This window comes from Lepisosteus platostomus, chromosome 12 (assembly GCF_059453375.1).
Source record: "Lepisosteus platostomus isolate fLepPlt1 chromosome 12, fLepPlt1.hap1, whole genome shotgun sequence".
In the NCBI taxonomy this organism is placed as follows: Eukaryota; Metazoa; Chordata; class Actinopteri; order Semionotiformes; family Lepisosteidae; genus Lepisosteus; species Lepisosteus platostomus.
Genome location: NC_142622.1, coordinates 490,118 through 515,397, shown reverse-complemented (window position 1 = coordinate 515,397; position 25,280 = coordinate 490,118). Strand labels below are relative to the sequence as shown.

At 41.8% G+C, this 25,280-nt stretch overlaps 1 protein-coding gene across 1 annotated transcript in view; it reads right to left on the bottom strand.

The window, feature by feature from the left end:
* The window catches only part of LOC148650771 (juxtaposed with another zinc finger protein 1), a 78,963-nt gene extending 57,214 nt beyond the window's left edge, over nucleotides 1–21,749 (bottom strand). The window contains exon 1 of the mRNA XM_088600302.1: nucleotides 21,360–21,749. Coding sequence (XP_088456428.1) covers nucleotides 21,360–21,474 — 115 coding nt within the window. The 5' untranslated portion in view covers nucleotides 21,475–21,749. The remainder of the gene's footprint in view (nucleotides 1–21,359) is intronic.
* Nucleotides 21,750–25,280: the final 3,531 nt, after the last annotated feature.

The window sequence follows — 25,280 nt, the reverse complement described above, 5'->3', positions numbered from 1 at the left end:
TAAAAAATTACCTCAAGATGAAAAACAGATACAACAAACACATTGAAAATATATATATTCTCAAACAGAGCAAAACTGTCAGTTTAATACAACAGTGAAAAACGACCCCAAAGTAAAACAGAAATATTAGGTTTGAGGACAGATATTTAAATATTCCAGGGCTCCTTGTACAGCATGCTCAGGTCCACATTCCTCCTACGAGGGAATCAATCAAGTTAACACCCAGGGAGAGGAAAAGACATGTTTAACACTGCGGACAAGAGAGTGCAACAATTTGAACATCATAAAATAGAAGAATCATCCTTAAATAATGCACTATTATTTTCAGAAAGCTGTTTTTCTTTCTCTTGAAAAGCAAAATTAAGTCTGTTCTGCCAACATTTTAATCAGTCACATTTATTGACACTGATTAATTTCTAATAGTTCCTCATGAACAGAATGCTTGATAAAAAAAATGAACTTCATTTTTAGGAAGCAAAATAGTTTACAGAAAACAATAAAAATTGGGCTAGTTTATCAAACTCGGAGAAAGCACCGACTTTGCTGTGTCATTCAAAAATCGAGTGTCTTGCCTCTTTGCTGTACCCTTACATAACTGATCTGTGAATTAGCAGCTTACACCAAGGCTAGTGCTCCTGATGAGACTGCCTGGGCACTTTGAACGCAGCTCTAATTGCATCTTCATGCCTGCTGAAGGCTGACAGCTTCCGCTTTCAACTCATTACCAGAAGACATCAAGGGCTCTTCTAGGAGGGGATCACCTGGTCCAAATTTATCTCCATGGCCTGGAGGAAAACGGGTAGATGCCTAATGGGGAACCTCAATGGTGACATTTTTATGATGTATCTAAACAGTTGCACACATATGAAAGAGGAATGAATGCATTTAAAAGGTGATACGTGAACATCAAACCTTTTACTGAGCCACCCAAAAAGCGGTCTCTATTGCCAAAGCCGTAATAAATTCCAAGAGTTTTGTCATTTTTGGGGGGGAATTCTTTGCCTTAAAAAATTACCCCCCCGAGATCCACTTCTGTAAAGCATGGGAGAAGAAAAAAGCTTTTATCTGAAGAATGTATCTCTTGCATCTCACCGAACAGCCAGGACCACAAAACACCTAGCTGGACAGCTCCTGAGACGCCCTGGAGAGGTACGCACTAAGCAGTCACTTCGAATCTCACATTCTGCTGGTAAAAAGCAGAAAAGCACAGAAAAAACGTGGAATGAAAACAGTAATAAGGAATAATACATGCCTTAAGCTGATTTTGAATCACTGCACACTGTATGACACATTTCAACTTGCAAAAGCTGGACATGCCAGCAAGTTTGCTATAAATGTTTGTTTGGGAATTTAACTACATTACAGGAAAGAGGAGGAGGGGGAGGGACACCCGCAGAGCCAACAGCTTAAATCCAGCGCATTGCAGAGGGGCCATTTTATTGCCTGTTACTGCTGCCTTTAGGGTGTGCACACAAAGTCAAAGGCTGTTTCTGCACAGGCCCACTGAGAAGGCAGCAAACCCGGCTCTGAACAGCAGGTTTTATAGCACTCTCTGAGCAAACAAGGGCTGCTTATCACATGGCTGCTCAAACACTTTATGGCCATTTGGAAAATAAAATCACTTTTATTTTGCCTTCTCAAGAAAGAGAGCACTGATGCAGTACATACATAACATTGTTTCTATTTGTCAGACTAGTATTTTTAACTCCTGATCAACCCACAAGAAGTCTGATTGTCACTGAAAAGACAAGAGGTGTGTATTTCTATCCGGCTCACTGAGCGTCTCCAACAGACATCTGGGTCCTGAGAGAGCTCGCAGAGCACAGAAGCCAAACGCCGAGAAAATCACTTCTCTGGAAAAAATACAGATCACTTTAATTAACTGATCTGGACTAAATCTAAAACAAAGTACTAAAAATACTAAAGCATTTAAGATAGTGTTTAAAATAAATGCCTTTGCAATGATTACCACTGGACAGTAATTGGCAAAAAAAGTTTTGATTGCTATTTTTCAGAACCTTTACATCTTGTACTATACAGTATATTCGCATAATGTCTAAGTGTGTTACCGGACTTAATGTAGCAAATGTAATTCATATTCACCACCGCCTGAACTCCTCTGCACTGCTGTCTGCTCCAGTGTGGAGCAGCCGGATGACAAACAGGACAGGGAGTGAAGGCTACACTCCTACACAACTAGTGGTCACTATATTGATTGACTGGCCACAGAATATACAGCCATTAAATCAGATAGAAACCCCAATACTACGCAATCCAAAATGTCAACACCTAACACTTTATGATAAGGCACAATCTACACAGGCCTGTTTTACGAGCCCAATCTTATTATACATTAATAAGTGTTGCTGGTGGCTGGACCTCGCCCGTTTGAGTAGTGGCCAGAGTGAGTGCAATTAGGCCAGCCAGGTGCGCTTGGGCTGGGTGCTAATAAATGTTCCTAAATTTTATTATTTCCGCTCTGATTTGGGGGCACATACCAATCGTCCCAAATTAGAGAGGAAATTGCTTCCATGTTTTCAGCTGCCACGCAGAAATGACTGTTCTGCCATTAAGCCCAACATTCTCTTTCCTTCACATGTCTCACCAGGACCTCACGGCTCCTAGAAAAACATGCCGCCAACCGCAAGAGAGGGCAGCTTTTCCATCAGATGACAACAGAAGATCAAAATCTTTCATCTCGAAACTGCTGCCGAGTGACATTTTCAACTCAATTTCTAGCATTTTGATCATGGCTAATGCTATGCTTACCCTCTGTCATTCTTATTAATCTTATTAATCTTATTAATACTGCTGCACATATACTGCAGAGAACATCTGAACTGTCCTTCCTGGGCACAAAGTTACTGCTCAGAACTGAACAGTCAATAGAAAATATACATATATAACATAATATACATAATATATTCTATGCACTAGGAAAGTCTGTTTCTTCATTGCTAATTACTATAGGTATTTGCATTTCAGCGCAGGAATCACAGCACACCTGCAAAATTAAAATGATTTTGCTCAAGTCTCAGAACCTCTGACAAGTTAAATACCATCATTTTTTAAACGTTTTTTTGCTACTTGCTCCCCACACTGTCATAACGCACATTAATAGCAGATTTCTTTTTCAATATGTTTCAAATTAACTAACCCATGAAGGGACAGATGAGTGCTCCCTTAAAATCAAAGCCCTTAGACTTTGGTATCAACTTCAACATGTAAGTTTACTGAAGTCCACCAGCAGCCCCTGCTGGCCAGAATGACCCACAGCAATGAAAACAGCACAACTCAAAGAATGTATGCCTTGTGTTCCACTTTCTAATTAAACTGTAAAATCTGTTTTTACCAGCAAGCCACCTCTTGAGGGAAAAACTCAAACCAAGCAACACTTATTCTAATTACAATTCTTATTCCAGTAAGTGATAGATTTCTCACATTTGAGGGTCAGAGCTTTGAATCAAATATACAGTGCCTTGCGAAAGTATTCGGCCCCCTTGAACTTTTCAACCTTTTGCCACATTTCAGGCTTCAAACATAAAGGTATAAATTTTTTATTTTATGTGAAGAATCACCAACAAGTGGGACACAATTGTGAAGTGGAACGAAATCTATTGGATTTTTGAAACTTTTTTAACTAATAAAAAAATGAAAAGTGGGGCGTGCAAAATTATTCGGCCCCTTTACTTTCAGTGCAGCAAACTCACTCCAGAAGTTCAGCGAGGATCTCTGAATGATCCAATGTTGTCCTAAATGACTGATGGTGATAAATAGAATCCACCTGTGTGTAATCAAGTCTCTGTATAAATGCACCTGCTCTGTGATAGTCTCAAGGTTCTGTTGAAAGCGCAGAGAGCATCATGAAGACCAAGGAACACACCAGGCAGGTCCGTAATACTGTTGTGGAGAAGTTTAAAGCCGGATTTGGATACAAAAAGATTTCCCAAGCTTCAAACATCCCAAGGAGCACTGTGCAAGCGATCATCTTGAAATGGAAGGAGTATCAGACCACTGCAAATCTACCAAGACCTGGCCGTCCCTCTAAACTTTCAGCTCAGACAAGGAGAAGACTGATCAGAGATGCAGCCAAGAGGCCCATGATCACTCTGGATGAACTGCAGAGAACTACAGCTGAGGTGGGAGAGTCTGTCCATAGGACAACAATCAGTCTTACACTGCACAAATCTGGCCTTTATGGAAGAGTGGCAAGAAGAAAGCCATTTCTCAAAGATATCCATAAAAAGTCTCGTCTAAAGTTTGCCACAAGCCACCTGGGAGACACCCCAAACATGTGGAAGAAGGTGCTCTGGTCAGATGAAACCAAAATCGAACTTTTTGCCCACAATGCAAAACGATATGTTTGGCGTAAAAGCAACACAGCTCATCACCCTCAACACACCATCCCCACTGTCAAACATGGTGGTGGCAGCATCATGGTTTGGGCCTGCTTTTCTTCAGCAGGGACAGGGAAGATGGTTAAAATTGAGGGGAAGATGGATGCAGCCAAATACAGGACCATTCTGGATGAAAACCTGTTGGAGTCTGCAAAAGACCTGAAACTGGGACGGAGATTTATCTTCCAACAAGACAATGATCCCAAACATACAGCAAAATCTACAAAGGAATGGTTCACAAATAAACGTATCCAGGTGTTTGAATGGCCAAGTCAAAGTCCAGACCTGAATCCAATCGAGAATCTGTGGAAAGAGCTGAAAACTGCTGTTCACAAACGCTCTCCATCCAACCTCACTGAGCTCGAGCTCTTTTGCAAGGAAGAATGGGCAAGAATTTCAGTCTCTCGATGTGCAAAACTGATAGAGACATACCCCAAGCGACTTGCAGCTGTAATCGCAGCAAAAGGTGGCTCTACAAAGTATTAACGCAAGGGGGCCGAATAATTTTGCACGCCCCACTTTTCATTTTTTTATTAGTTAAAAAAGTTTCAAAAATCCAATAGATTTCGTTCCACTTCACAATTGTGTCCCACTTGTTGGTGATTCTTCACATAAAATAAAAAAATTATATCTTTATGTTTGAAGCCTGAAATGTGGCAAAAGGTTGAAAAGTTCAAGGGGGCCGAATACTTTCGCAAGGCACTGTATATATATTTTCCCTGTTCACAATACAAGACTTCTCATTACCTCCAATAAGTTATTTCAAACATTCATTTTATGCATAGGCAAAATCTGAAAAAAGTGGAATAAGTGGATGGGACTGCATATAATGTACAATAATATATATAAGCAGGATGACTCTAATATCTTGGAATCACCACTGAGAAGAACAAATCCATCAACTCTCTCGCAGCAGTGATTTATCACATGCACTGCCCAACACCTCAATTGTGCGCCATGTGAATTTCAAGAAGTCTGAATGAGGATTGGAAGATCATAACCAATTTGTGTGTGAACATACATTCAGATATACACCCACATATCCACAACATACATACACACATACAGAGCCATAAGTTAACTCATACAAGAGGTATTCAGCCAAAAACTGGCACAGAAACCAGTTGTGTGTATATACTTTGTTTCCAGGGGGTAAGGTTATAGTTACAGTGAGAGAATCTAGCCTGCAGCAATTTCTATACATACTGTGTGACCAGTGACTGGCCAGGCAGTTGCAGAACACTTACAGATGGTTCTTGTTGAAGATCATTTCTCAGATACATCATCAACCTCCAAGAGGAGAGTCGGTGTATCAATACAATATTCAGTATCACTGTATGATTCCTAATCTGCAGGTATCCCACACACTCAGCTGTGGAAGTTCAGCATTACAAACCTTGATCTCTAATTATCATTTCTCAGTGGATTAACCGACAACTGCAACACAAAGATGGCACAATTTTAAATTAAAGAAATGTCATCTAAAACTGTTAAGAGCTCCAGCCCTACTCCTAGAGAGCCCCAAATATGCAGGTTTATAATCAATTTCTAAATATTTCAAAAACAATTTACTTGTGATTAAGTTGATTAGTTAAATAATCCCCAAATCATTTGAGAAAAAAATATAAAGTTAAAAAATTACTTACATTGAAGAAGGCTTTTTTGAAAGCATAATGTAAAATCTATTTTTTTTAGCCTTCCATGCATTACACATAATTACAATGATCACAAATACACGTGTTTTTTTAGAGACTTGGTGAATTGAAAGCTGCTCTGCCCTCTGCTGGCAAGCACAAGAAATGCAGCTCAACTCCTCATTACTACACTGTCACGGTAATGTATCCTTTAAATAGATTTATGTGCAGTGAGAAGAACTTTTCTCTGAATCAAGCACTTCTGGTCATTGAGCATTTGCATATGAAGAAAGATTTCTGGATGCTGTCAAAAGTTTAGGACATTTCTTAAGTTAGAGGGCATTTTAGCAGCAACACAAATCTTTTTAAAATCTGTATTAAATATAAATATATGGTAAAATTCTAACATGTATCTTGGATAACACTACTATTTTAATGAAGTGCATATTGAGTGTAGCTGAATTAGTCTGTCCTGTAAAAGACACAAATGCAGCACCATCTGACAAACACAGTCACTTGGCGGGAGATACATTTCTGTGTTGCAGAATCTTTCTTCTGGGTGCCCAGGTTTTCTCCCAAAGTCTAAATCATACTGGTAGGCTAAGTGGCTTGTGGAAAAACTGGTCTTGGTGTGAGCATGTGTGCATGGTGATGGACTGATGTCCTGTCCAGGGTGTATCCCACCTCGCTCCCGATGCTTGCTGGGATTGGCTCCGGCTTCCCCACAACGCTGAACTGGAAGAAGCGGTTAGACTAAATGTCCATTCCTGACACATGGAAAACCAAACCCTCAGTTCAACTGTTCTAAACAAGAAAAAAAGGTACAGTAGGCATCATTAGAGAGATTCTTGTTTACTCCCAGAATTTAAAAAAATGTTTATGAAATCAACTTGTTCTAGAGAATATTATGATTTTCCTTTTACAAAATGTGTGGAAAACTATGAATAAAGTCCAGAATGACTTTTGGGTCAAACCAGAAGCACGTAAGTGAAGTAGCCTCACTGGGCCTCACACCTTGCCTTCCAAGTACAAGAGGACATAACGGTGGCCATTCTGACATTCTGACAGCTGATTATGAAACAGAACTGAAGTCATATTGGGCAAACTCCCCGCGCAGAACCCTGAGGCACACCCTGGGTATCTCCACATGTCCCGGCTTCCAACAGCCAGGATTAACGAACTGGCTCCTGCCAGCCAAACAGGAGCCCAGACTATGAAAGGAAGTGATCCCTAAATAATTTTCTATACAATCTGGCAAAATGTTAGAGGTGACAGCACTGAAAGTTGCATTAAAGTCGAGAAACTGAAGAATATTAAGTGAATCAGTGAGTCAGAATCCCTAATCAACTACCTTACAGTCTTTTTCAGTGTGGTGTATTTGCCTAATCCCCACCCCCTCACACTGGAAATGTGCACATAGATCACGAGATGCACCTTTTCTAGATGTTTTTGCAAGAATGGAAACAGGAAAGAAGTTACAGTTTAGGCTTACCTGTGTTTTTTAATACAGGTGGGATAGCATTAGAATTTAAACTGGTAGAAGGTACAAGAACAGATTTCAATAACTAGTCAATGATTTTAGTAACTAATGAAGAAGGAGCAGGGAAAGTAGTCTCAGCGCTGTAGCCAACAACACAGTGGCTTCACAGCAGTAACCTGAAAGAAACTCACAGAGGGCGAGTGTGAGAAAGCTGCAGGATGTCGGGCCCGCAGGTGGATTATCATGGATTCTGTTAGGGAAACAACTGCACCAAAGCACTCACATTCTCACACTCATGTCTTTCACTCAGGGCATCATATAGCATGCCCTTTATTCCTGTGTGACACAGGAATAAAGGGCTCCTGCAGAGTTTGTTCACTCTTTTAGTCAGAAATGGAAGCTTTGGAACTAAAAAATACTACCTGTGACAATCTGAGCAAAAACATCTCATAAATGAGCAAAATGTACTGTGCAAAAAGGAATGGATTTGATTTAATTCACAGAATAAAATTAATCTCTGCTGTGGACATGCTTCATGAACTCAGCTTTTATTGTTTATTAAGAGCCCATATGTACATACAACACATCTGCATGTACAGCCACTGGCTCAAATGGAAACTTAGAAGATGCTGTGTCACTTCAGAAAGTGGCAAGTTCACCAAAACAAGACGCGTGCAATGTGAAAAGCTGGCAGGCTTACAGTGGTAAACCCAAATCATTAAAGGCTATAATTGACTTCTTTTGAAAACTGTTAAGTCTCATTTCATGCTTGTTACAATCGTACTTTCTTATAACCCTCCACCCCGTGATGTTACGCTGGCAAGACAGCGTATTTTGACCAAACCCCGTGTTTGGCTCTGAGTGCAAAATTGAAATGAAAGGCTGGTTGTCACATCACAGCACGTTTCCTGTGCACTCCGTGTGTGTTGCTCGGAAAACAAAAGTATCCATATCTGTATTAGAAATAACGAGGCTGGCTCTACAGTGAAAGCAGAGAAGTGCTTCACTGAGTAACGACAGGGCCAGGACTGCTGTTCTGTTCTGTTATACAAGTCAGCAATCTGCCACTGGACTATCTTCATTAAGAAAGACCTGACACTGGTCTAAGTACAGAGCCTGGAGTACAAACGCAGGCAGAAAACCAGAAGAGGGAGACCGCAGACTGTACAGCCAAGATTCCCAGCTCTGTGTCTATTGGTCTTTAATCCACAAGCAGACCAGTTTACCCCCCTCCGCTTGTTAATCAGACCTGGAAACATTACAGGACAGATGACCCCATAACCAAACTGGGAATACTGGCTCAGAGGTTGGATTCCCAGTATGTCCTGCCCCCCCACCTTCTGAGCTGAAGAGCCTAAACGGACACTTAGCTGAACTCACATGCGGCTTGATTGGATTATTTTCAACTTGTTTTCTAATCAAATGTTTGTGCTCTTATTTCACTTATGAAATGCAATAGATAAAAAGGCAACCTCCAGCACGTTTAAGAGCTGAAAGCTGAGAAGAAGTTCAAATCAATTCTTTCATTAAGCCAGTTAGTTCTACTGTGAGCCTGGCTGGAACACAAACCTGCAGGTAGGTTGTCCTCCAGGACTGGGAACCCCTGCTGTCCTGTACCTCCTGTTGCAGTGAACCACTAGAGGTCACTGTTGCTTAAGCAAATTATACCATCAACACTAGCTACTGCAATACATTGATTTTTGCCCAGTTACACACCGTAAACATTAGTTAAATCTACATGGGGGAAATGAAACACTTCAGAATTTTCTGCGTCTAATCAAAGTCACAAAAGTGCATTTCAGAAAAAAACTTATTCTGTTTCTTGCTGCTGTTTCCCAACCATTCTCAGAGAACAGGGCCCTGATTAAGAACATAACATAATTACAAACAAAGGGAGGCCATTCATCTGGTCTAGCCCCGTGGACTGTAAGCAGCTAACTGAACCATGGATCTGATTCTTGAAGGACATCGGGTTATGAGTTTCAACAGCCCAGATAGGTTGCTTGTCCCACACTCCCATTTGCACTTCCTCGTAGTTTCCTCTTGTGTCTTCTGGCAAATGTTGTTTAAATATCTGGTCTGAAAGAACTGTCACACACAGTGAGACTAAACGGACTAAATCTCTTTAGTCACAAACATGAGAAGATCACAAAAGGACTTTATTCAAGTGTTCAAAATCTTAAAAGGTTTCTAGATTTCCACCAGATCAGGATGGGTTGGTAACTTCAAATAATTAGGTATTCATGTATTCCTTAAAAAAAAACAGCCAATCACTGGGCTGGCATACACGCTGGGCTGCCAAGCCTGCATGTCTTTGGGAGGCCAAAGGAAATAAGAGGATAACATCACAAAGTCCACGCAGAAGGCTCCCCAATCCAGATTTGAACCCAGTGCAGAAGGGCTGCGAGACAGCAGTGCTGACCACTACGCAGAATACTACCCCGGAGGAGAACAAGAGGCTGTTGATGTAAAAGTCTTGTCAATATACACACTGTTCATAACTCCTTATTTAAAAACATCAGGATGCCGACATGTTAGCAGTAATTGTGCATCTGTCAACTACAGATCCTGCACCTGAAGACAAGCCCTCTGCTGGTAGAGATGCAGCTGGGACACACACAGGCCTTTCTGATACATACTTGTGTTCTGGAGTGACTTTCATTCCCTCTCCTGCCTGCCAGCGTGCGCATCGGGTGGCCTCTGTATAGTTTCCCTCACCCAACAGGGGAACCCAGTGCTTGTGAGAACACATTTTGTAATCGCCATCAGTGCACTTTTCTGGACCAGAAAGCAGTTCGGCAATTTACCGCAACTGCTGTGGCATCCTCAGTCAACTGACAGAGCTTTCTGTTGAGGATCTAACACCGACGTGCTGATGCTTCTGCATGCGTCTGGTCGTAAAGGTGCTAAGCACTGCCTCCAGAGTCCTTTATCGGCACTTCATCAGCTGCACCCAGCTTCAACGTGCTCTTTCTCTGCAGAACGGCAGTGCCTTATCCGCCCAGAGCAGTCCACACGTGGGCAACCATCGCTGTGCGGGAAATTTAAAATGGATACAGCTCTTTACTAAAGCACTGAGGAAAACGTAACAAAGAGAGCAGAGACCAGACTCTCAGGATTCACTTTTTGCTCAAGATACAAAGAACTCATTATCCTTTGCAGTCTTGAAAGAAAGCACATTGAAGTGGTCAACAAAATTCTAACTGCAATAAAAGCAACTTCAGAACACACATCCCAGAAACTCCACAGTAGATATAGTGCCAACAGTGCATGGAGCTCTTCTCCCCAAAAAGAGCTGGCGGACGAAACTGAATCATAACTCTAACCAAATATGAGCGCAGCTTTCTTCCAATAGGAAGGCAAGACTGTCAATGGTGAGGGGCACATGCCCAATATTGACTTAATACAAACCTATCATTTAAGCCTCGGACAATTTGTAAGCATTAAATCTGGGTGAACTCAGATTATTACCAGGCCTGCAGCTGGACATAATTTATCGCACAAGCTTACATTATGCTTCACCGTCAAGCCAAAAATGAGCTGAGTTTGTTCATTTTCTTAACAAAAAAATTGTAGCTAACTGGCCTAGCAAAAGTGATCCGCAGTGAAGAGTAGGCAATCGCAAAGGCTGAACCCACAATCTAATCCATTTTCATCTAAGGTTTCAATTCTCCTTCTCTCTTGCACCAGTTATACAATATGCCAGTGAGCTCACTGCTTGGATGGAGAGCAGACTCAGGCTAAGTCAGTTACTGTTCTGAGTTAAATGTAAAAAGGCCTTCAGACAGAGGCTTCCACAGTCGCTAGTGAAATAGAACTGGATTCTGATAGGTGAAGCAAGACTTTGCAATAGAAGAAAACTGACCTCTCCATGTTAGCCATTTAGTGATGCAAGTTTTTATTTTCTGTAATAACTGCAAGTCGGTGCTACGTCAGAGGAATACAATTTAAAAGGTGACAGAGCCCATTATAAAATGATTTTATCTTGCCACAGTTCTGAAATTTTTAGCTAAATTTCCAGTTTTTGTCAAATGTGCTGCACAGGTAATCCAGACGTGAAAGGTTATTAAAGCAGATTTCCAAGGCAGCTGGAAACTGTAATTTCATGTTCCTAATACTGATGAATAATGTATTATATACTCATTCAATTTCTAAACTTATGTGCTCTCCATGAGGAAAAAACCCAACAATAAACCAACACTATCAAGTAAAAAAATGAATTGTTGGAAGAGATGGTATATCTGGCTTTGCACAGTAATTCACACATTTTGCATATCAGCTATGTGCACTGCCATGACAACACATCGCTGACACCAACCATTTTCCGCCCTGGCCTGCAACACTGAATTTCATCTGTAACAGCTTTCTGCACATCCACTCGTGGGCTCAGCCAAGCGTAAGAGGTCCCTATAAATCATCACTGAATTTAGACCAGGGAACTGACTTCGACTCAGTGAAAAACTATTTGACATAAATAACCAGGACCTGTGGTGGAATCAGAACTAGAAAGCCATCTGGACCTTGAAGAATGAAATACAATCTGCCATAAAAAGTAGGTAGTTTTAAAATTTGAAGCTCAACACGCTTCTGGTCCTCCTACATAAAGTATCAATCAAGTTAGTGTTCTCTGAAAAGACCGAGAAGTGCCGGTGTGGAGACCGTGACAGCTCACACTCACTACCGGCTGTGCTGCAGCCCTACTTTTATTCCATGACTTAAAAGTTATGATATCGTCCCATGTGCTTTTATTCTAAGTGTATGTAAACCTGAAAGCTAAAAATATAAACATACTGTGAAGCCATTGGAAGTGCCCACACAGTAAGGCAACCAGGAGGGACAGTTCAGGTACAATGAACGTATCTGAAATTGTTGGAAACTATATACTGAATACTAACAAATGATTTTCTAAAAACGTCTCTGGATAGTTCAAATCTACAGCAACCGTGACCGTCGCGGTTCTGCGCGGGCTCGTGCCCTTGCCGCCCCACCTGGAGAACCCGGGTCTCCGGCGTCACGCAACAGAAAACCCGCCGGCTGAGCTAAAGGAGACCTCCCCCAGCCCAGGTGGCTGAGGTCCCCGTTATACGCAGGGAGGCTGGTGACGTCACTGCGCTGCAACCAGCTCTGCTACACAATCACCGCAATGACATATCCACAGTACACACATGGCTGGATATCATTATCCTAGGTCTATGTGATTTCAGCGGAGATGACTGGAATAATTAAAAATGAGCTCAGACCATCTGTAAACCAGAATAGGGAGCAGATTATCAGTGCAGGTATGTCTATGCATGCCTGGGACGTTTGCAAAGAATACTCTGATGGGTTTTACTTCGTTCTGGGGCAGAGTGGCAGATTGGGTTGCAGCCAAGAAGCTTTTTGTGGTTATGCAGAACATGAGAGCACCTTTATTGGAAAATCTAAAAACTGTTGAAGAAGACCCTCCAATTAAGTAGTATCTCACTTCACAGCTGCCATATGCTGCCATTTTCTGACATCCACAAGAAGAATAAAGCACACAAAATATTACACAGAGAAATGTTCAGTGCAGAGCAATGCGCATTCAGGAAAACTCTTTACAACGTATAGCTATTGCAGTAAAAACCTGGGTTTAAAAAACGAACTAGCTTCCTCAGATAATTATGTTGAATAAAATAGTTATCCTTAGCAAAATAGTTCATTCCCTATTAAAATGACAATATTGTCACTCATTTCTCGGTACTGCAAGGTACTATGTATATAAAAGAAGAACAGCATATAGGCTAGAAGAAACCCTCCTGAAGAATTCTGAATCAAATGAAAGTAACAACAGAAGATCAATGCCTTTAACAACATAATTAACACTGCGGCTGAACATGAGACATGCAAAAATCAGTTCAGAAATATAGTCTTCCAGGCTACAAAGCAGACTGTTCTTCTATTTACAGAACTGTGGGTGCCTCATTAAAAAGTCAGTAACTTGGCAAACTTTATATAGTACATTATAACTGAAGTATGGGGAACAGCAAATGGTAAAAGACAGCCAAGGAAGACAGATCTACATCAGTGCACTGTGAAAACCGCTTCAAACACCAAAGAGGTTATGCTTTGCATTCAGCATTTAAGTTCAAGTTACAGCTGCTAAAGAATTCTTTGCTGCTCTTAAGTACATAAGTGAGTGAAACCCAATCCACCAACAAGCTTGGGATGCTGGAAAATGGACTCAAATCAAATCTGTGTAAATCAGCCCCTAATCCTGACAAGAGCAGAGTTCATTTACTCAAATTTAAAAAGGAGTGAAGAATGAAAATCCATAGTTTCAAAACATTTTAAACGAGACTGAAAATATCTTCAGTGTTTAAAAATACATTTTTCTCCAGATATCGCCTTCTCACACAAAGACCAATCATATAAATGATCTGTAATAGTTTTTGCATCAGAATCTCAGTTGTTTCTCACCATTTATGTACTAGATATATACCAGAAAAAACTCTAAATGTTCCATTTGCTTCAGATTATAATGTGAAAAAAAACTCTGAATAACTAAGTTACATAATAAATTACTGTACTATACATCCATTTAGTCACTGGGCGTGATGGAAAATTAGTCTTTATGTAACAAGCTAAAAAAACAATCAAGTACATTATACAGCTCTGCATAAGAACGCGTCCAGTCAACCCACATACAATCAGACTACAGATCTTACAGATGTTATATCTTAACTGGGGAAGACAAATGGAAAGGCAGAAAAAGAGTTTCTTTCTCTTCAGAATTCACAGAGCTGAAAATGTAAAAACTGCCTAAAAAACTGTCTTTTCCATGACTTATTCTCATTTTTACAGAATAGCAACAGAAAAGCAAAAAGTAGCCTTGCTAAATTATACAAACTGCCTGGCCTTTTAATTAAATCAATTTATACTACACTCTTCACTTTGAGACGCTGTGTCACTCTGGAAAAATATGGTAATATCCTTCATTTACTTTAGCATCATTTCATGCAATGCACCCGTGTACTGTAACAATTTGTTAAATGAACAGTTTGAGGACAGTAAAAGGAAACTGAAGCACCTTCCACGACCACTGCAATGCATCTCAAACTGTTGAATTAATCTGAATGATTCACCCATCATCACACTTATCTGGATGACACTGATGCTGAAAGCTGCAGCACTGGGCACCCTGTAGAAGACTTCTGCACTAGAGTTCCTGTCAAAGCACGACGAAGCAGCTCCTTCTGGGCTTTTCTCAACCCATTTTTAACCAGCATCAAAAGTATCCAAGGCAAAGTGTACACATGGATAAACAACTGCTTAAAAATCTGAATCTTAGGCTAAATATTATTATAGAGCACACCACACACATTCAAGCATTCCTTGCATTGCATTTTAAAGATTTTCTCCATGTTCTCTGATTATGGGGAAAGTAAAGGTCTAGATATAACTAAACTTATATTTTATGATGTTTTTATTTTGGTAGGTATTGACATTACTATCCAGATATTGTTAAATATACAACAGACTTTTAAGCACTGTGTGATGTAGTTAGAGGGGGCCATCTTGGCTCCAAATACAGAACCATTGGTGTGGCCTTGAGCCAAGATGGCACATAGAACTTAAGGAAAGCTGCAGGCTGAAGCACAGCTGGTCTGAATCAGTCTTTGACATTCGGAGGGAGTGAGACTTCACGTGGGGGAAAGCAGTTGTCAAGATAGACTCGGTTGTGGAGTTAGCCACTCCTCCGGGATAATTAGGACCAGTTAGGAAGAAAGGCTCCAGAGTACAGAAAGAGATTGGTCAGTCTCCCCTGATAGAGGAACAACGTGGAAGAGTTTGAAACACACAACACTAAGGTGGCATGCTGGCCATGTCTGGGTGTATGACGACTGTGGCGAAGTGTGTGCCTGCACACTGTCAACAATTCTTTTAGGTACGTGATCAGCTTGGGCCTTCACCTTCAGCCACAGCTAGCATGCAGAATAAATAGAGGGCAATTCCATGACGAAATGCAAAAGTCGAAATTAATCTTCCTTCGCGGCCCAAATGCAGTCACAGCCCTCCATCCCAGTGCCATCTATATTTCTTCTCATTCAGGTATCTGTAATTATTTTATAGGGTATTAATTTGGGATTTTCCCCATGCACACAACACAGCAAATAGGGAGTCTGAGGTCAAACAACTCCAAAATTTCAGTAACGAAAACGAGTTACTCATCTATCTAAACGTTCCCAGTAATACATGAGGTTCTGTCCTTATACTGTAGATCAGTTCAGATTGTTCTAGCTTATGAAACCCACTGTGTTAGTTTTCAAGTGTGGTATAACATATAACATTCACCTGAAAAAGGCTCCGCAGCCGAAAACGTTGCTTTCCTTTTCTTCCTCTTTTCAGCATGGAACAAACCTTTACTTGTTCAATAACATATACAGCACATGCAAGTCCCACATTTAAAACATTTCATTCACAACACAACAAGGAACGGGTATAAAATGGCCTGGACCTGAGGCAACAAGACGCAATACCAAAGAGTGCAAACAGCTCGACTGCTGGTCTACAGAGAAATGTCATAAATCTTCAAGGTACATGTCTTGAATACTTAATCCAATGTCAACATGAACCTAAAAAGCCTGCAGATGAAAACGAGGCCAACCTTATTTCCATTTGGTAGTTTACCAGGTAAATAAAGAAAAAATTACTGCCTTTTCTAAAAGGTCAGATGTTGGAGACCCAAGCACCTGGCAGTGGAGAATGTTCCAGATTCCCACAAGTCTTTGGGGAAGAAGTATCTCCTTGCCTCTATCCTAAATGGATAACCTTTTAGTTTTGCAACTGTGCCCCATGACCTTGTTTCACAACAGAGTGTGAAATAAGCCCCTGGTTTAATCCTATCAATACCCTTTAGAGTTTTACATGCTCAAATCAAGTCTCCTCTCAATCTCGTTTGTTCCAGACTGAAAAGATTTAGTTCCCTTAATCTGTCTGTATATGACTGCACCCTGAGACCAGGAACCGGTTTTGTTATTCTTCTTTGAACTCTTTCTAAGGCCACAGATCTTGTATTGGAATGGTGATGAAATCACAATACTGTGCGTTTTGTGTGTACACAAAACAATGGTGTTTTCATCACCATTCCAATACAAGATCTATCCTAAGTGAGTGGCTTAGAGGAGTGGGGGGCAGACCCAGCATTCCAAGCAGAGAATAATGCCAGGCTGTAAGAATAATACCATCTTTCAGGTGTGCAGGAAAGAAAAAGGAAGGCCATCGTGTTTGTCCAGCTCTCTACCATACTACAGATCTTGCAGGAAGTGCCCTGCCATCTGCACTGACAATACGGTCATCTCTCCCAGCCACGTTCACACTCGCAAACTCACACAGAATCCAGAAGTGTTACAGCAGAAAGACATCAGAAGTCAACCCTACACTTCAGCTGGGACAATACCTTCCACCCGCTTGACACAAGAACACAAGGAAGCTGTTACTGTTCTTTAAATATTGTAACACACAAACCTCCAAGTGAAAACAAATTCTGAGACATCCTGAAAAGGGATTAGCAATGAAAGTCTAGAAAAAAGGTTTGGATAAATGAACAACACTCCCCAGTGGTGTTACCTGGTAGAAGCACCTTTTGCTGGAATTACAGGCATGACTCGGTCTGGATAGGTATGATGGGTATATACCAATGCAGCACACCGAGATGGGGCAATATTTGCCCATCCCGCCTAATAGATCTGTTCAAACAGTCAGATTACAAGGAGTCTGTAGACGGACTGCAGCCTTCAAGTCCCTCCACAGATTTCCAGGTGGATTGCGGTCAGGGCTCTGACTGGGCCACTCAAGGACATTTACCTTTCTGTTCTTTAGCAGCTCCACTGTTGCTGTGAGTGTGTGCCTAGGGTCATTGTCACATTGAAAGGTAAACTTCCTTCACAATTTCAGTTTCCTGGCAGAGGGCAGCAGGTTTTCTTCAACAACCTGTCTTTATCAATTCTGAACAGTGCCCCTGTCCCTGCTGCAGAGAAACACCCCCATAACCGAATGCTGCCTCCACCATGCTTTACAGTAGAGATGGTGTTCTGTGAGTGATGTGCTGTAATGGGTTTTTGCCAAACATAACTTTTTGCATTTACACCAAAATGTTCTATCCTGGATTCATCAGACCCCACATTTCCCCCCACATGGCTTCAGAATCTCCTCTGTAGTTCTGAATGCCTCAGGTGAGACTCAATGTCTCAATGTCAGAGGCTTTTCTGAGTTGTGGCTTTCTTCTTGCAACCCTCCCATATAGCCCACACTTGTCAATAAAAGACTGTAGCTCTCTCCAAGTTGCCTTTGTGCTCTTGGTACCCTCTCCGGTCAGCCTTCTTCAAGCTTGGTCATCCATTTTCGAGGGATGACCTGATCCAGGCAAGGACTAGGTGGTGCCGTTCACCTTCCACTTCTTAATGGTGTCCTTCCGTGTTCCAGTGGATAGGAAAAGCCTTTGAAATCCTTTCATATCCGTCACCTGCTCTGTGCCTTTCCAAAGCTTTATCTCAGAGGTCATCTCATAGCTTGTTTTTGCCCAGAGTACACTCTTTACTTTGAGATGTGCTACCCAATAGAGAGCAAATACAGGAATCACTAAATTGATCACAGGTGGAAACTAATTGTCTTGTCATATGATTTGGAAGGCAATTGGTTACAACGGAGCTAATTTACAATTGCTATTACAAAGGGTGTGTGCACTTATGCAATTATCCAACCCATTTCTCTAGGTTTTCATTTGTAATTTCTTTTCAGAATATTTGAACATTTGTTTTTCACCTGGACGTTGTGTGTTACAATGTGATTTATTGTGTGTTGATTTCAGGCTGTTAGACCACAAAACGTGTTACTTTGGAAAGTGTGTGTAGACTTTCTATAGGCACTGTAAACTATACAGTATGTGTGTAAACTATATTTAGGTTCTGTTTATCCCTGTAGCCCCCCTAGACTTCAACAATCACTGTGGTGCAGTGTGTAAGGAGTCAATAGATTTGCAATATTCTCAACTGACTGCAGACACCTTGCCTTAATAGATACGGTAGCTAACATGATTTTTAAGTCCCGATTCCTCAGTTTAGTGAAGCACAGACCAGACCTGAGCCACAGGCTCAGTTTTGTTCACCGGTGATTATCTGAGTATCTGTGTTACTTTAACATTAACAAACCTGGAGACAATTTTGGTGGATGCTGCACATTGGTGGTGGTGGAGGGGATCCCCATTACCTGTAAAGCGCTTTGAGTGGAGTGTCCAGAAAAGCGCTATATAAGTGTACGCAATTATTATTATTATTATTATTTTAATAATAATTTTGACAGTTGTGGGAGCATCAACCACACAATGTCATAAATAAAGGCACAGACTAGTCCAATCTAAAACTCAGTCTAACACAAAGTCGTCATTAAAGGAATGCCGACCTATTTTTACCACTTTAAAATACTCATATTCCCCATATCATATACACATTGAATTTAAAGCATTAATTTTATTAAGATTACTTGAAATAGAATGTTTGACAAAACGGGGGAAGAGACTTTCTTTTATCTTGGGTAGTCTTGGCTTGTTAACCAGAAGTCTCGACAGTTGAGCATACTGAGCTGCACTTGTGAATGACAAGATATCTTTTACACAGTCTGCAGAGCTGGGCCACTTTAATGGCCATGGCCTGTAAATACACAGCACCACTGGTTAAGGAAGGGTTATGTTAAAAGAGCACTCTGCCTCTGGGGAAGACCTTTTTAAGCGTGCCCATAAAACCCCATTCTGCTCTGAGGCAGTGCAAAGCATCTAAAACAAGCCAAAATAAACAGGTGTCTACAACACCAGACAAAAACATAACAAAAAGCTAAAGTGAAGTATTTGTATAGGCTTTGCAACCTGAAACAATGAGCAGACACCCACGCTGTACAGCCTAGTGCCTAAGAGACAAAATAAATGTTATTTACACACAGTAAGACCATACAAGTCTTCATTCAATTGAGCCTTTTACAAAAGGACTTCCAGCAACAAACTCCAGGATAACAAAGGGCTCTGCTTGCAAGTCTGGGTCTGTACCATACAGATTTCTTTATCAGACCAGCGGGGGACAGAACAGGAGGCTCAGACCTGGGACAGAAGAAACACACCAAGGGCCACACGGTACTGTGTGTTACACTTCCTTCACAATACACTGAAGGTGTGGAACATACCACAAACTGATTAGAACTAGAAAACACTGTTTCACACGTATTGCTCAGGCAATGTCTAGCCTAATTACTTCCTGACAGTTAAAAGCATGTTCCACTAATACAAATCTTACTCTCTCTTATCAACCAATATATAAATATATCAATGCCGGCAGTCAGAAAAGTGACTTTTAACAGACAATCTTGTTTTTAGTAGCGATTATTAAGTCTGGTCTGATGCATCGCCGGCCTTCATGCAAATAATAACTGAAAGCTTAGAAAAAGCTTATAAAAAGACAAACAGGAAGCACTAAATCACAGAGTGACAAGTCTGCTCCTCCGATTTGCTGCTGTCAACCTTAAGTACAAGACAACCCTGACCTTAAGTACAAGACCACCATCGCGGTAAGAAGTGTTCAAAGGGCTGTTGACACAGGAGTCCCACTACCTCTGTTGAGCTGAGGAGAGGAACAGCATCTAAAAACACTCATGTAAGAGTTCTCAAGCACCGGGGTCACACGTTAGCCGGTACGCACTAAAAACATGTGAAGCATGCACCCTCAGTTACTTTCAAAGTAAGTTCACCTTTCTATGAAAGCCTGATATTTAATATTAGAGTCTATGCCAAACAGGGCTTAAAATTCACAAACTGTTCAAACGATGATAACCTTAAGCAATCTCCGAACACGTAAATACGAGATTGTCTTTTTTATTGTATCGCACGAACGTATGTTGTAAATGTAAATATATACATATATTTTCAAGAAACAGTCATATTCGAGCAATGCGAAAGGTCTCTACACGAATACAGGCTACAGGCGGAGGACATCTGCATCTCGGCCTGCTTGCAGGCGGCGGCTCACGGGTATGTGGACCTGTCCTGGGCGATGACAAAGCTCAGCACAAGAGCACAAACCCTTGAACTGAGAACTCAGAAGCTGCTGCAACACTGTCCGTGACTACCGGCTTCCGGTGCGAGTATACAACGGAATCGGCTCAATGGTTAAAACACATGCAAGCACAGCTGGCGACACCCACGTAACAAAACGAGCCAAGCACGATGACGTACAGCAGTGAAGGACTCGCATTAATGCATCTAGCTCAGCCCGAGAGCCGCTGTAACTCGGGGGAATCGTGCAGACCGACTCCCGTTACTCTGCGCAGGGCAGTGCCTTTGCAGCCCAAATCCAGCTGTTCCGCGTTAACTGAGCACGGGCGCTGCAGAAATGCGTAGCTCCACTCGGTAAAACGTCTTTCCCTGACGCCTTTCCTTGCGCACACGGACAACACGTTATGCGCGTCGTGTCGCTTTCTGCCCCTGCCATTGCGCCTGCTAGCTGCACCCCGCTCCGCGAGAGCCCGGCGCCGCAGCTGGGCCTAACTGTAAACACTGCACATGACAATCACTCGGGCTCGCAGGACGTCTCCCCCTGCAAAGCGCCGACATGCATTGCATCGCCGGCAGCCCGACACCCGCCCGGGGCTCTTCTCGACAGTGCAAACGCGAAATCCCCCCAAACTCGAACGCGGCGGCTTGAAAATATAAAAGTGGGGAAGCCCGGTGCCCCCATCACCACCACACCTAGCAACCGCGCTGACAGGACGCAGGAAGAGCATGGCTGCCATTGCCCCGACAGCAGCGGCGGCTGAGGCGCCTCGGAAACGCGCCTGGGCGCCGCTTACCGATGTGGTTGTCCTCGATGTGCTCGATGAGCTCGGCCAGGGTGGAGAAGTGGAGTCCGCAGCCCCCGAACCTGCAGGTGTTGGAGAAGAAGGAGGCGGCGGCGATGCCTGTCATGGTGTTACATGGAGTGCGGCTCAGCCCGGGCGGCGGGGAAGGGGCAGGCACCGGCAGCCAGGCAGCGGCGGCGGCAGCTGGAGCGGCGGCGGGCGGGGAAGAGGAGGCGGCGGCTGGCGGGGGAGGGACCACAGCAGCAGGGCGGCGGGTGACGTCATGCTTACCTGTTGCAGCGCCCCCACAACACTGCCCCCCTCTCCCCCCTCCTCACTCGGGCACTGCTCTGTTCCGTTAAAGGGCCGTCTTCCTCTCGGCACTGCCACATCCTGGTCTGTTTCACCCCGTAGCGGCTTCTAAGTGTTCGCCAGAAACAAAATTCAGTATGAAAGAAATAAACCGCTCTTGGACGTCTACAACTGCAAGTGCCGCCGGTTCTACAAACACGTTATCTTTTCAAATCATAGTCACAAAGTACTTCCAACACGTGTGTAAACAATACATATCTACATGCATCGTCTATACTCGATACTTCCTTCCTGGTATAAGACTGTAACACCCGCTAAACCCGAGCTACCACTGGATTGTGTTAATAATAATAATAATAATAATAATAATAATAATAATAATAATAATAATAATATCAAATCAAAGTTTATTTATCAAATGCATAACAGTACAGCGTGCAGCAGTAGTTGCTGCCAATGAAATGTCTTTTCTGTGAGCTCACAAAGATCACAAAAATCACAAAATTAAGGTTACAAAAATAAGGTTACATGATAATAGATAGTAATGTAATAGAAATTGAATACAACTCAATATGAATAGAGCTGCTATGTGTCCATGGCGTATGCAATATATTATGTCCAAGTACTGCAGTAGTAAGAATAATAATTTTTAACTTCATAAATAATCAACAATAAAGTTAAAAACTTTAACAATAAATTACAATAAAATTAAGTGAAGAAGAAACAGAGCATACAGGTTTTTACAGATTGACTGTAGGCAGTCAGAATAGACCTTTGTAGAAACATATTTTAAGTTTAGATTTAAAGAGAGTTTAAAAAGTTGTCTCTCGTAAAGTCTGAGGAAGCTCATTCCACAACACTGGAGCAGTGGCGGAGAGGGCTCGGTCACCCAGAGTCCGTGGTTTAGTCCTGGGGACTGTGAGCAGAGGACCGGCCCCAGCTTACCAGAGCCTATGGTCGGAGTGTAAACACGGAGGAGTTCAGCCATGTATGATGGAGCCAGATTGTTTAGAGGCTTGAAAGTCAGTATCAAGATCTTATATTGAATATGTGACTTTATAGGCAACCATTGTAGAGACGTAACTATAGGAGTGATATGCTGCCAGTGTCTGGTGTGAGTAAGTAGTCTTGCAGCAGAGTTTTGAAAATTTTACAACTTGTTTGATAAGAGAGTTAGGGAGCCCACAGAGTAAAGAGTTGAAGAACTGAAGCCATGATACTGTAAATGCATGAATCAGGCACTCATTTCAAGGAGGCAAGCATCATAACCAAACATCTGAGTCATCATGATGTTACATTTATTTAAAATTAAAAATTGAAAAACAAAGCAAGTTAACTTTTTTAAGTCTGTTTTACAGTAGTTAAAATAAACACGCCCAAGCAATTAGAAAATGCTAAAAAAAAACATAATCATATATTTAGAAATGCATGAAACATACATGTTGAACAGCGATCTGTGCAGAAGAGTAGAAGCTTCTGCTCATGTCGTATTAATTCATACCCAGACCTCTCTGCCAGTTGGTCCACAGTGCTCCTGTGTGATCCAGGGGCTCTCCTTCAAAGACCAGTGACACTGGGGTATTTCAGCAAACCTGTTTCACACTACTCTATTAGCTCCTCGGTACACAGAGCAGGAGAAGGAGAGCTCCTGTTAAGATCATTAACACAGCAATTCACTGTGTTTATCACTTTAACTTTACACATGGGATAGGATTCACCTCTGAAGCCCCACAGTATCCACTCTCACCACTGGAGCCCCCACACAGCAGGTGAAAAGGTACCTTACCAGCTCAAACCAGGGGAACCCTTGTGTCAGCCAGACTGCAAAGGCCCAGAGTGGAACATAACCAGGCACTGACACCCCTCACTCTCCAGTGAATTGAGTAAAAAAGAGAAATGGTGAAAGTGGTAATAAAGCAAAACTAAGGGTGTCAGGCAGATATAAGATGTATTCTGTCAATAAAATATGGGTATAATGTAAATAATACAATGTTTGTATTTTTGCCAAACTAATATATGTCTGCTTGAAAGCAGCTGCGAAAGTGCAAGTAGTAATTAATTACTTATTCATTTAATATCATTTGAAGTAAGGCAAGTTCAGAAGTGAGTACAGTGTAGGATCGATAAAGACACACTGTCCCATCTTGAGAATGAGTTTGGCGTTTCTCAAGTTGATTTTAAATGGTTCAACTCTTATTTTACTGATCACCGACACTTTGTTTCTTTTGGGGTTTTGGCCTCATTGAATCTGGTGTTCCTCAGGGCTCGATACTGGGTTCCCTGCCTTTCAGCATCTACATGTTCCCACTTCGTCAGAAAAATTACTTGATCTGAATGATCATTTCTATGCTAATGATACTCAAATCTATGTCCATACTAAACCTGACACCTGAAACCTGAAATAGATTTTTCTGCACTTTCTAATTGTATCTCTGATATAAAAACCTAGATGACTCAAAACTTCCTTCATTTAAACTGCAACAAGGATAAGGTCATGCTTCACAGCATGGCATCTCTCATCACCTACATAACACCAATGCAGGAATGCTGTCTGTGGACGGCACTGTACTTGAATGTCAATCAAAATAAATACTTTAGAGGTGATATTTGATCCTGGCATCACTTTTGACCCTCATGAGCAGAACACTGTAAAAACATCATTCTTCCATCTCAGAAAAATTGCCAGACTACATCCTATGTTGGCTCTGACTGTTGTTGAAAAGCTGGTCAACACATTTGTCTTCTCTAGAATTTATTACCACAACACCCTTCTTGCGGGGGTATCGAAATCCACACTGAACAAACTTAGGCATGTCCAGAATTCAGCAGCCGGAGTCCTGACCAGGTCACATGCAAGCGATCACATTACTTCTGTCCTGGAGTCCTTGCACTTTCTTCCTATCAATTTTCAAGTCGACTTTGTGCTCACTTATAAGGTTCTACATGGCTTGGCACGTCAGTGCCTACTTCACTTATTATCTGTCTGCTACCTATCTTGCATCTATTGTTTTTTGAAACTACAACCTAAATTCAAAAACTGCACAGATTTTCTCTGCTCCATTGTCATTCTGCTTCTGGAATGCCTTTGTTTATTTAAAATTGTTCTTTGTTAAAAAGAAAAGCTGTCACTGGTGAAAGATAAACAGATAATGAACTGACAGCCTTCCAGCCCTAGCCAGGCATGTTGCTGCACATCACTCCAGCAGAGACTCAGGCACTGGGAAAAGTGCTGACTCCAGCCTCAGCACAGTAAGAGCATGAAGGTTTTCCTACTGTATGTAGACTCATTTTTTCTGCTCTCTACCCACAGCTCATACTTTTTACTCTCTTGCTAAAAATAAATATCTTATAGTTGAAATATAATACTTAAAATAGTTTAAGCATTTTTGTGCTGATTGACTGGTTGATTAAGCGAGACAATGCACATCCAAACTACAATGGGGAATTGTTTTATAGATTGAATGCAAAGTAAAATTGGGATACCTGTGTACACTGGCATAAGGGCAGGCTGTGTAAAGCAGGCATGTCTCCACACGTTATGTTCATCACAAATCCTTTCTCTGCAAGCACCGGAGTCGCACAAAAGCCTCTGGCAGCCATGACTGCGTCCCCATCAATATG